Source organism: Solea solea, chromosome 9, assembly GCF_958295425.1.
Source record: "Solea solea chromosome 9, fSolSol10.1, whole genome shotgun sequence".
NCBI classification, from domain to species: Eukaryota; Metazoa; Chordata; class Actinopteri; order Pleuronectiformes; family Soleidae; genus Solea; species Solea solea.
The window spans coordinates 4,906,493-4,920,069 of record NC_081142.1 but is presented as its reverse complement, the minus strand read 5'-3'; the positions used below and the strand labels follow the sequence as shown (position 1 = coordinate 4,920,069).

Genomic DNA, 13,577 nt, shown 5'->3' with positions numbered 1-13,577 from the left:
GCTTTTTTTTTCCACCCCTCACCCCCATTCCCATCATTTCCTCTCTCACTCTCCTCCCACTGTTGCTTTTCCTCATCCTCCCCTCCCCTGACAATGATTTACCAACTCCTGTGGTGCACCTATTTCATCCATCCTGGCTTATCAAGGACTGCAGGCCTGTATGCACAGCAACTTACAGTATGGGCACGTTGTTCTCATTTTCCCACACATTCTCTCTCTCTTTCTCTCTCTCATATTCTTTTACTATATCTGTGATTCAGTTGGCACTCTCTTTCCCTCTCTTTCTCTTGCTGCTCAAAACTCTCACCCTGCCCTATTACTATTCAGTAAGTCTCATTTCACTGTCAAAATCCTCAGCAGTCTGCAGTGTAATCATGGACCATACAGTAATAAGTCTCCTGTGTGCCGGGCTGTGCAGAGTGTGTATGTGTGTTTTATGGCCAACTAGAGTCTTCAAACTTGCAGCAGAATTGTACATTATGTAATAAAAGAGGGTGCCGTGTCGAGATTTTGGAGCATGTGTGTAAGCAAAGAATCACAATGGTGTTGTAAGTCATGCGTGAGCCCTAATGGTTATATAGACTACAGCATGAAGATTAGAGATATGAAATGTGACGGGTTTAATTTGCTTGTGTGCAGCGACTCAGACACTTCACCAGACGCCGGCGCACTTTTACTGAAATGCTTTTATTGATCAGAAAGAGTTCAAATGGTCCCAGTAATCTTCGCTATGTATAACCAGACAGCACACAGCCATTTCATTATTTTGGAGTTTAATTTCTGAGGCATTTATTGCAAACAAGCATATGTTTAATACCTCTGAGTAAATGAAAACATGATGGGGGTGAAATGCAGGACAACACTGGTGTGTCACAATAAAGCTGGATAATGTGAGAGTGAGCTGTAAATGCAGTCAGTGCCAGCATGCTTCACTATTATCTATCACTTAACTTGCGTGTGGTTATTAGACCCTTAAATTGTTTAGGTGATGGCACTTCTCTTTAAACAATAAAGCACCAAGCTGCTCTCTACTATGTTTGTCTTAATGTTCGCTTGGTTCCTTTTTTTGCATAAAAATAACTTAGAATTTCCTTGTCTGCGTTTATATTCATCTACACAGTAGAGGGTACTCACCTTAAGCGTAGCAAAAAGGTGCCTCAGCTGTTTCTGAAGACTGTAAAAGAGAAAGAGTCACCCACAGCAGCCCTCACTTCTAATCAAGTTCTAGTGAGTGTGATGGTTCAGTTCACTGAGCTACAAACATGATTCAATCAGATACATTCTTATCATCTTTCGGTGAGTGAAGCATAAATGGAGCCAAGGTGCACGTTTTGTTTGGTTTTACTTGTACAGATAAATCCTTTCCTGCAGTTAAGGGTGTCAGTTTTCCACACATTGAATATGTGACTGGGCAGAGATTGTTATGCATTAATGACGTAAAGATGAATGCTACATGAAATCAAATGATTTGAGCTGCAGATATACAATCAGCACTTGTGTGCTGTTGCGTCTACTAATTTCATTTTGGATCCCATTTTGGATCAAAGGGGCCAATGTGGATGCTGCAGGAAGATAAAGGTCTGGATTTCACGCTCTGTTAACAGGCAAACCACACTCAGACAGTTTTTCTACACTTTAGACAGTTATTATTCTGTGAGCAGCAGTTCTGCAGTTAAGTAAAAGAGTGAGTGAGAGAAGAAAAATAGCAGAAACTAGACCCAGATTTGCAGTTAGCAGCATCATTTTAATAAAAGGTAGTGAACGTGACAAGCTCATATGTCTCTGTGAGACTCCACAGCTGTTTAATTAGTTTAGTGTTGTCCAAACAGACATCTATCAATCCTATTCTCATGATATTTCAGGAAAACCTTGTGATGATGCCACAAAAATACACTACATATTAGTCTAGGCAGGTGTGAATGTAAACATGCAACTAGACTGATTGATGGCTTATAGCAAGGCAGTAATTCTAGTTACTTTGTAGCCTGCACAGCACATACACAATATTAATGCAAAGAATAGCTGCCCTGAAGAAAAAGTCAATACACTGTAGTTAGGAGATAGTTAACAGTGAGAGATCAGTTATCTTTAATCGTCTGTGTCAGGGTGGGAAAGGGTATCGTACTCGTAATTTTGACTCATTTCTTTGCACCCATGTCTGCAATCTGTTTTCGCCCCGGCTGTGCTGTGCTATACAGTGTAGTAGATAAATAAGATTATGTTTCTATTGGTGATGAACACGAGACCTGAATTCCCAAGGTAGCATTTTAGTTGAGAGCTGCCACAGCACAATCTTGGATTGTGGAACAAGATCTCCTTGATGATCTGTTTTCATGCATGGTTAGCTTGTTTTCAGAGCACATTCATAACACGCACTAAATCTGTCTCTCCCTCTCTCTCTCTCTCTCTCTCTCTCTCTCCCCCTCTCTCTCTCTCTCTCTCAGCCACAGATGCTGAACTCTGAGTAAATGCCATCGCTGTAAATGCAATCATATAATGAGACTTTTTTTAAAAATTGTAGTCAACTCCTGTATGTTTTTAAATATCAAGATATTATTTTAAAACACACACACACACACATTGACCAAGACATTGATGTGTAAGGTTTTATTTTGTGATTTACTATTATTCCAATGATTCTGTTATACTTGGAGTCCTATAAATATTTTCTCATTCAGCTGGAGGTGACTTACCAGTTAGTAGTCTTTCAGCTGAAGGATGGATGTGCTATCATATATTATAGCATGCCATGTGTGGGCTGTTTATCATGTAATCGCCAGAGTGCAGCTCATATGAAATTGATGAAGGTCATGCATTAATTCCAAACTTGTCAGACCCCATCATCTACTTGAACATGGCAGTTAGAGCCAAAGTAGGGGAACGCAAAAGGACGCGTGTGGTTGCATATAGGCTGCTCTGTGTAACTCTCTGGCTGTGTATGAGATGTGTGGTAGCATTAGAGAAATTTGTGCAGTCAACCCCTCCCCCCTCTCCTGGGCTCATCTCCCACATCCAACATCAGAATTTATATTCTGCCTCCAGCAAAAGGAAGGACCATCTTGGCCTTTCATTTTCCAGTTCAGGGCTTTCCTTTTTTTGCAGATAAATGTTCTCCAATCCACCCTGACAGATGTCACATTGCATCACTTCCATTTTGATACATTGCCTCTGATCCTGCCACTTGCAATAAGGAGCCAGCACTATGGAAGCCCCTCCCTAGACAACCCTCTGACATAGGTGATTATTTTAAAGGTGGATTATTGGTGAGCTGGGCGTCGTGTTCGCATAAACTCGCCACTGTGCCTGTTGCAGAAATGTGGGTGTCATCTTGTGTCTGGGTCAGGGAACGACAGCAACACGACATATACTCAGTAGTCATCACAGGTCACCCTGACACGATGCAGTACCTCTGACACACGATTTATGCCACTCTGCAATTCACGACAGTGGTTGACAGTCCTGTCTCTCACTCAGTCTCTCCACTGTGACTTCACAGGTCAGAGTTGGAGAAACACTCTGCACAAAAGGGAAGGTTTTAATGCTTCCACTGCCAACCAGAGACACAGTAGTGCACAGTAGCATTAATCATACAAGGCCAGCGAACATCAGTAAACACAGTGTGACAGGTCAAGGTAAAGATCAGATCCCACAGCATTTAACAGGATTCAATAGCATACAGGCTATCTATTGAAAAGTCAGCGTTATTCATGGCATGTCTCCCAGCCTTTGCTGCTCACAGGAGAGACACGCCATTGTTCACCGCGGAGCACACTGAAATATTTCTCCGGCTACACAAAAAACACTGGATCAGCAGCAATTAGTAGAGTCAGAGAGAGATAAAGAGAGGGAAGGAGGGAGGCAGTTGGAAAAAAAAAATGAAAAGGGTAAAAATGTAGAATCAGCGAGAGAAAAGGAAGAGGAGGAAGAGAGAAAGGGGAGACAGATGAATAGAGAGAGAGAGGGAGACAGTAAGTAAAAGAGTGAGTGAGAGAGTGAGTTTCTAGCCAGTGTGTAGGAGGTTGGTGCTATTGCCTCAAGCCCCTGGTGCTTTTAAACGACCAAAGTCTCTCTCATTGTCTTTTCTCTCTCTTTCTCTCTCTCTGTGTGTGTGTGTGTCACCTCTTTATTACTCTTCTTTGCTCTTTCCCTCCAGCTCCTGACCGCTCACTTACTCCCAGCAGCTACAGTATACTGTATGTGCCCATATGGGACAGAACCCGCTTATACTGGAGATTAAAAATGATCAGTCTTGGAGAAGAGATAATACAATGTGACTGAAATTCAACCAGCTCAACAGACTATTTCTCTACCGTAAATCCATTTTCTTTCTGTGGAAGTCAAAGTAATTGCACTCAAAGTTTTAATTTATGTTTTCATATCTTTGTTTGTTCCAGAAGACAGGAAGTTGTTTGTCGGGATGCTGAACAAACAACAGACTGAGGAGGATGTTTACCGCCTTTTTGAACCCTATGGAGTCATCGAGGAGTGTACGGTCCTAAGAGGCCCTGATGGAAATAGCAAAGGTAGGAGCCATGATACGCATGTCATCATTATTTAGGTCACTGACAGAGAACTGACAGTGTGTCTGAGCGTCCACGACAGCTGTTGGTACATGAAATATATGTGGCACATGCATCACTTGTGGGTCTATTTGGATTTTCCAAACGTCCTGGTAGCTGTAGTGAATAACTTTTGAGTATAAACAAATGTCTGTTACATCGTCAAACGACTTGACACAATGCTGATTAGGCCTATCGTCTCCATTTGACTCTCTCTGTGTTTCTCAGTATAGGGTGATATTTTGTTTTTGTGTGTGTGGTGACACAGAGTGATGCGTTTTACATCTTGGCGACAGAAGTCACACACTGGCGCTTTAATGCTGCACATTTTGATTTATAAGGTATAATTGGTTTACTAGACATGTCTGGCAGAGGCAGAGAAATGATTGTATTTTTGTGGAAATTATTATTCAAAATAAACAGTCTTTAAAAAAAAGGATGATTAAAGACAGGGTACATGGAGAGGTCATTTAAAATAATCCAAAGATGGGTTCAAAACATTACATTAGTGCTCAGTTAAGCACATCAACAGCCAGGATTCAAGACAAGTAAGGAGTTTTAATGTGCCATCTCACACTCTCAGTCTTGTTCAGGTAGAAAATGGTATATTTACATACTGTATGTTACAAAGCCATGATCTGTATTCTGTTTGTGTTTGAGGGTTAATGTGAAAGATTTGTTATATGATTGTAAAGCAGGCCTGGACTGTAACTCGGGTACTTTAGTGTTGCTATCATGTAGGCCTTAAGACAAGCCAAAAAACTTTTGAAAACATCAATTCCCTCTGACATGCAGCACAAGGCAAAGGGATTAGTAAGAATAGAGGCATCCCTCTTTATAGATCTGCAGTGTCAACTCTTTCAGCGTGTGGTGTTTGTATAAGTTGCTTATGTTACATTTATATTATTTTGTGTGTGAAACCAAACCACATTCTTTTCTGAGGGTGTTTTCAGTCTACTGATAGAAATTGGATACATTATAAATCAGTGGACAGTGGAGTCATGTGGACAGACATGTTGCTCACATATTGGTCACACATGTAGACTGGTAAAATGACCAATCCTGTGCAATTTCTACATCATGAAACATTTGCAGGTTAATGTTCTGCCCTGCTGCTCTGGGGAAAATCTGCGCACCAAAGGCCGGGAGGTGGCCGATGGGATGATGGAGCGTGCGGCTACAGCCTCTGTGTTTTTTTATCCACATTCCCTAGTGAGCAGCTGAGAAAATCTGGAGGAGAACCACTGATAGGCATAACAGAGTCCAGAGGACTAATGCTGATCCTTCAGATCTGGGAGGTCTCAACTCTTCATCCTCCTCAGGTAGATTAGCACATTTAGGCCGGCTGGCAACAGGTTGGCACTCTAGGGTGGAGTGCCAACTTGTTGCTGTTTCTCACCTGCTAGTCTGCAGTTTTGCGGTGCTCTCTGGTGATATTATGTATATATATATATATATATATATATATATATACATATACCTGTGGAGGAAGAAGAGTTGTGACCTCTCAGACCCACAGGATAGATGCACCGTTCTCAGTTCCATCTATCAGCGGCTCTCATCCAGGTTCTCCCCTCTCCACACTGTGGATGAGAACACTGAGACTGTAGCTGTAAATGCTCCACTTACAGTGAAAAGTGCAAATTGACTTTACACTCGTGATGAATTGCACCGTACCTCACTTGCAAGCGGTCCAAGACCACTGATTTTAGGCAGACCAGAGACCGGTTCCTTAGTTTGCATCAGGCGTCTGGGACTGAAGTTCACACTGACCCAAATGAACATTTTTGACTATTCAGTTATTCCAATGGGTGTGAAATGTCATTGAAAAACTAACAACACAAATAAAGTGCATCTGACATCGCAGTTTTGTTTTGTTCCCAGTAGCAATCAGTAGTTTTCGCACAGTAATGGCAGATGGTAGAACAACCACAGTAACCATGAAAACACTAGCTGCCTAAAGAAAGCGCTCTGTTGCCACAGGAGGTAAAGATGGAGAGTGATATGAGTGTGAAACGGAGGTAAAACAAGTGAAAAGGTCAAACTTGATTAGGCTCAAAACAGTCATTGCTTTTCCTGCCAGATCAATAAGTAACAGAACATGGCTACCTAATCGTTTACTTACTATGAATGTGTTTTACTCTGCCTTTATAAAAACACTGAGATTAGAGTTAACCCTGACACCAACCCTTACTCTAGTTACCTTTTTCTTGATATGATAAACATATTTTATTAAGAAATTAAACTAGGACAATTCCATGTAGTGAACATGCTTTTTCCTCTCTCATATTGTCAAGAAAGTACCTGTAAACCCACATGCTGGGAAAGGAGGAGGTCAAAGGTCGTCTGTTTCTACTTAAAATACAGCTATATTACTACAGTAAAATCGATAGCAGAATATGTTGTGCCATTTACTCATTTACTCATTGTGAAGGGTTGGTTCAGGCAATACACTATGTACCAATTATTCTATCAGGAGTTACATATCCAATTATAGCAGCATATAGTTCGTACACAGTAGCAAAGTCCTTGTATGGATCATGCAAAACTCAAGCTGTTTTCTATCCATAGCTCAATAGGAGGCCATGGTTTGACAGCTGAATGGCCATCTTGACTTGCTAGTGTCCACAGGGGTAAAGCCCATTAAGAAGTGAATAATGGCAGGGCGGCTGGGTAAAGCACAATTCAAGATAAGAAGAATAATGTGTGAAGGATTAAATAAGAGTAAAAAAAGAAACTTGAAATAAAATTTGGTGAAATAGGGTATAATTATAAGAGGAGATAGTGGATATTACTGGTGCCTCATTGCAACAGACCCACATTCACTCTTTATGGCTACGTTCATATTACCAGTCACATGGTTCAAATCTGACTCCATTCAGATTATTAATTACAGATCAGATTTGACTGTTCACAATCATAACAACAAGTGTCTTGCATCTGCACGTGTCCGCCCTCTTAAAAAGGACACATAGACAAAGATGACTTTATCAACAACTGCAGAAAACATCATATTTGCAAGATTGATCTTTCATCATGTCCTTCCAGGAAAACATCTGCCTTAAGATATATATATATAATATAATTCTGACATCAGTGTTGTCACTGGTTATATAATCAATAAAATGATTGTGATAATTATGATTCATGATTGGACCTTAGTGAGGTATATAGATGTAGGACAAAGCGTCATTGTATTCTTGAAAATGTGTTTACCAGTATCTTTATCAAACTATTAAAGATATTAGTATTACATCAGTTCAGGCAGGGTGAAGCTTAAGTATGAGCGTGCACATAATTCATATATTTTCAGTTTACCAAAGGGTACAGCTTTGAATCAAAATATAATATATTTCATAATGTCCATAACATCTATTCCCAGTACTTCAGCAGGAGCTTTACTTCAGTAAATAATTCAATATGTAATGTGTGACAGCACTATGCACTTTGTAAACCCATAACAGCCATCTTCAACCTTTCACTTTATCTACCACTGACAGTAACCCTGCAGGACATCACTGATAAGAGTGTTTTTTGTTTGCTTTATACGTCATATTCACAAACAATGAGCAGAGCATGCTCTTGTGGAGACAATAAACTTTACTGCATTCTCAAATGGATGGTTTTCTACCAGAAAACATGGAGTATAGCCAGTTTGGCTAGTATTTAATATGCACAGACAGGCATGTGGTGCTAAATAGCATGCTTTTCTGCTTCATCAGTGCAATGTTTAGCCTGAAGCTTCTGCCTGCTTGTCTGCCTGCCTAATGCCCTGAGTGGGGCAGCCTGCTGTGCAATGAGAGCCTCTTACTGCACAGTGATTTCTGTGGTGTCAAATATAATTCAACATCCTTTATTAATATATGGCAGGCTTTTAACTTCACTCAAGTTGAATGCATTTACTGTATACGGTGTGTGTGTGTGTGTGTGTGTGTGTGTACGTGCACGTGCATTTGTCTTCTCTTCCAGGTTGCGCCTTCGTCAAGTTCTCCACACACACTGAGGCTCAGTCTGCAATCAGTGCCCTCCACGGCAGCCAGACCATGCCAGTAAGTACCACAAAAGAAATGCAAACATACACACACCATGTCACAACGGAAGGCAGCTATTGCAGGCCCTTGAGAACAGATGATTTTGTTAGTTCACGGCAATCACAGTGTTGTGAGAAAGCCCTTACTTTATTTGATTGGCTAAGTAAGAGACACTACAAAAAAGCCCAAACTAAAAATTGGAAAAAGTGTTCACACACCACTTATTGCTCTCAGCAACTGTGCTGCAGATACTTCTTGTAGTTTCTCAGTTCTGCCCAGCACCCAGTGATTATTTAGTGTGCACACTTTCTGTAAAGCCACAAACTTGTACAAAGGCCACAAGCTTGTTTCTGTTTGGTTGGGTGTAGGCCCCCCCTTGTCCTTTTTCAAGTCACTTAAAACATCCCTGGCAACATCCTTTGTATACACAATGTCTATAAAATCCCTACGTACAGCACCTATGCAGCACCAAAGACAAAGTTTAAAGCACAAGAGAGCACCTGCTTGCATAATCCATGAATATAACGTCAGTGTGAGATTACGTTTGCGTGTTATGTAAGCACAGTGTGTCCTCTGAATTCTCTCTGTATTGGATTTACTATGAGCACAGATGATGTAATGTATCTCGTGTTCTAACACAGACCCCATATACTGAAAGGTGTCAAAAAGAAAGCTCCTTACTCTGCAAACCTGAGAAGACGTGTTCTCTGTGACATCCGACGGGCGGAATGAAAGTCACTTCCCATATTATTCATTGGCCTGAAGTATACTCTGCTTTTATCCTCGTTTTTGTTTTTGGAAAACCTCGTCTCAGAGAAGCAGGGACCCTGATCTCTTGCCCTTCTCACAGGTGTTCTGTTTCACTGTAGGATTTTTATTATTAATGGTTGCCAAAGTGTCGCTCAAGAGAGGGATGCAGAGCGGAGCACTGGAAACCAGCTGTGACATTTTGGCACATTGTCCGAGTCAATCTAAGTGCAAATGACTGCAGGTCAGAGGGAAAGAACCTGGACTAGATAGCCTCCTTCTCGAATGCTCCATCCCATCTCTACTAGCTCTCTTCTAGTGCAGGTCTCTTTTTGGCAGGATATTAGGCAATGGACTTGTTTACTTCACCTTTCACCACATTGGTTGCTGAATTATTCATCTAAGCAGGGGGCCAAAGGGAAGGGAGGAGGGAGAGTTGGGGAGGGAGTGAAAGATGAAGATGGGGGAGGGCAGAGGGAGAATGAGTGAATTGACAGGATTTATGCCTCCTGCTCTGGTAAACTGATTATAGAAATTTGATCAGCATCTCATATCCTGTGGCTCCTGGAGGAGAGGGCACACTGTGCCTGCTTTGCCGACATTAGCGGACCAACAGTTGAACATTAGGCCTCAGCAGGACAATGTTTCCCAGAGCACTGAGTCAATCAGTGAAGCAGAGATCCTGGAAAAACCTTGGCGCAGACATCCTCTGTGTCTGTTTAACACCAAACACCAAAGTTGCATGTACAGTATTGGGAGTCATATTTAAATGTGTATGCAGTGTGTGAAGGTGACAGAAGTGATTGCATTGTTGCAGAGCTGCTGCTATGTTTTACATTTACTTTTGAAAATGATAAAAAACATACTCGACTGTAAACAGCGGTGATTCCACTGGCATCCATTTGATCTGTAAATATTTCAGGGACGGAAACTGTGGGAAAAAGATTATTTTCATTTTCTGCTTAAGACGTGTTGCTCAGTGAATATTTGTGCCTAAAAGCAAAGGGAATCGTTGAAGTCAGCACACATCGAGGTCTATAGAAGCAATTCATTGTTTGTGCATATTTACTGTCCGACCAATGGCTGTGGTGAGATTATACCATGAGCCCTGCCAGTAGCATTGCTAGCTGAAGCATTGAAGTGCGGTAAATATTAACTCTGCGACTAACTACTGCAGATATGATAGATCTGCTGCCAATCCTCCAAAACATGAACGATGACTTGTCAGAGGTTATGAATATATATATATATACATGCGCGCACACACACACGTGCATGCACATATGCGCATGTGTGTGAATCCATAAACATCTACAAACCGAAGCATTTTGTGGGTAGCACATTTGCATGCCCGAGAAGACACACACACACACGCACATGTGCGCGCGTGCAGACACACACTCACACCGCATATCTCCTCTCTCTGTTTGACTGTCACATGCTCGTACAGCCACAGGCGAGGGTCAAAGGCTTCCTGACTGATCTTATTTTCCAGCTCACAGGACTTGAGCTGCATACATTTGTGTTATTCATGTAGAGGGCAGTGGGCATTTTGTATGTATTGTATGTGTGACTTGGGAAGGAGTGAGGAAATCTGCATGAAAAGTGTGCCCATATGTGGAGCGTGTGTACATTAGTGACGGTCAGCGCATACTAAGATACACTTAATGTATGCGCACCGTGAACAGGAAAGCGTATACTTTAATGCATTCGTCTCTGTATGTTTGTGATGAATATAAAATAAATGATTATTTGATATTTGGTGTATATATCATTTACAAATGTCAGTGCATGAATGATGATGCAAGAGTGCAAGTGCATCAGCAGGTCACACATAAAGCCTTGGCTGGATCTCCTGCTACACTAGCCCATCATTTTCTCAGCATCCAGACCTCAATCTTCCATGCAGACCAATACCATTCCTCAGCCTCCTTTAACTATGGCTCTCACACACACACACACACACACACACAGTTCAGGGTATGAGTGGCTCAATTAAACATTTAAACGCTAGAGCTGTACAGCAAATTGCTGGGATTCAGCAAGACTGTGTAGGCAGTAAGTCCCGGGACAGAATTATGCAGAGACGAGGGGGATGCAGGTCAAGTCCACAGCTCCGTGGTGATTATTTTTTCCACTCCATACACGCATCAGTTCAGCCTGAGTTTGAGGCTGTTTCAGCTGACACACGGACTGAGATAGAAACACTGGGGCTGGATGATGGAAGGATAAGAGCAGAACAAAGGAAAGCAAATGAGGTAAAGTTTGCACAAGAGAGAGCACGATGATTGAGAGCGTGGAGTAGTAAAGGGCAAAAAAAGCATCCAAATGTAATTCCCCAGCTGCTGCATCTTCTCCATTACTTCAAAGAGTGAGCATGAACATGCTGTGAGTGCCAAGATTTAACACTCAACAAGACGCATTGTTTTAATGTACAGATCCGCATGCTACTGCCTTAAATAATAATAAAATGAAAGAACGGAAAGTCCAACAATGTGTGGATTGTGTAAAATCGTGTTTCAGTTATGATCTCATTTTGTATTCAGTGAGATGTAGAGGTTTAATGTCCATGTTTCGCAAAGACCATCCATTGGTGTGTTTCTACTCATTAAACAGTGCTGTGCATTTATGTTTTTAACGTCGTATTTATTAAAGATCTGTCATTTCTCCTTCTGTTTTCCACCTAAGAAATTTACATTCTAATAACCTAATTTATTATAGTCATACATTATTGTAGGCTCACAGAGGATGTACATTTATATGATTTCAGTGGGTATTTGGGGTGGAGCAATGGGTGGCAATGGCTTATTAGAATACAATAATAAGCAAAGCAAGTGCATGAAATATTGGCTATACATTTATATACGTCGAATACTGTAATTCCTATAGTTGTACAGCATTGATATAACACTGTCTTCACCATGTGTTAGTTGGGGCACAATAAAGGCATAATACATTTTTAATGATAATTTGGCATGTACTGTGTAACAAACATGAAACTCATCCAAAGCCCCAAAGGAAATTATACGCAGCATGCTACACATTTATGTTGTTGAGAGAGACACTCTGGTCAAGATTTTGGACTGTAATCATATAAAAATTTGAAGATAATTCCATATGTTGTGGAGAAAAGTGTAGCATAAGGCAGTACATTCTGGTAGTTATTTGTCAGCATTTAAAAAATCCTGCTAGTAAGGCTCTGTCGTTTTAAATATTTTTCTTTGTAAGTAAAATTTTGTCCCAGATATTTGTTTCTGGGAGTTTTTTTTTTTAGGAAGTTTATACCACCACAGTTTAATAACAACAAAAACTAAATATAAATTGAAGTGAACAGAGCCAGTGCAATGTACAGAGAACACTGTCAATTCAGTATTTCCCCTGAAAGCCATATTTTGTCACAGTACAGGCAGGTACAGTTAAGCCCAGCTGTGGTGTTGACATAAGCAAAAATCTGTTGTTCCAACTGCAAATACACCTCCTGTCCTTGTGAATCTGAACTTCCAAGCTGAACTTACCCAGATTCCCAAGTAGCGGAGTCTGAGTTTGACTTTGGCATGCTCTGTAAGGATAAAAATGTCTTTTTATATTTGTAGCAGGGCTTGCATCATTGTCTCATTTATTTATTTGAAATGTAGAGTGCTACATGGATACGCACCAACCCTCCCTGGCAATGAGAAGTAACTGTAAAGAAGCAGCCTTTCCTCACGTGGCTCTGAATCTCTGTAGTGCCATTTTATCCTCCCTGTTTAACTCCCCTACCTTCAGTGGCTCTCTAGGTAGCTGGGGGCCTCCTGGCAGGGGGATTCAGCTCACCCTTGGCAGCTTAAAATTTTAATGAGACTCTTACACTTCATCCTCTTCTCTGTATAGCATTGTAGATCATCCTCACTGATATCCTGACAAGCCTAAAAGCTAGGAGATAAACACATGTGGCAATGGATGCTTAGCCGACAAGCCATATGATTCAGGTGTACTGAGGGAAAACAGCAGGAGGGCAAACTCCCTGTATGGAGGAAATCTTTGCAGAGTGTGTGATGTACATTCAGGAATATGAAAGAGAATAACACAAGGCTCTTATACGAACAGACGGGTCAATTCACCACATGCCATGACTGAATGAGTCAAGGAGACACACTCCAGTCTAGGTCTAAATTGAAAATAGTTGTATTGTAAAGTTCCAGCTTTGAGTGCTCAGATTATAAATATTGGACCTGTAAAAATAAAAATTAGAGAAGCAGAT

At 41.1% G+C, this 13,577-nt stretch overlaps 1 protein-coding gene across 8 annotated transcripts in view; it reads left to right on the top strand.

Annotated features, from left to right (window-relative positions):
* The window catches only part of celf5a (cugbp, Elav-like family member 5a), a 179,306-nt gene that overhangs the window by 137,302 nt on the left and 28,427 nt on the right, over positions 1-13,577 (top strand). For 5 of the 8 annotated variants that reach the window (XM_058638527.1, XM_058638530.1, XM_058638528.1 and 2 more), the window contains exons 4-5: positions 4,395-4,523; positions 8,529-8,608. In XM_058638527.1, coding sequence (XP_058494510.1) covers positions 4,395-4,523; positions 8,529-8,608 — 209 coding nt within the window. The remainder of the gene's footprint in view (positions 1-4,394; positions 4,524-8,528; positions 8,609-13,577) is intronic. The other 3 variants (XM_058638531.1, XM_058638529.1, XM_058638525.1) reach the window with 1 other exon arrangement.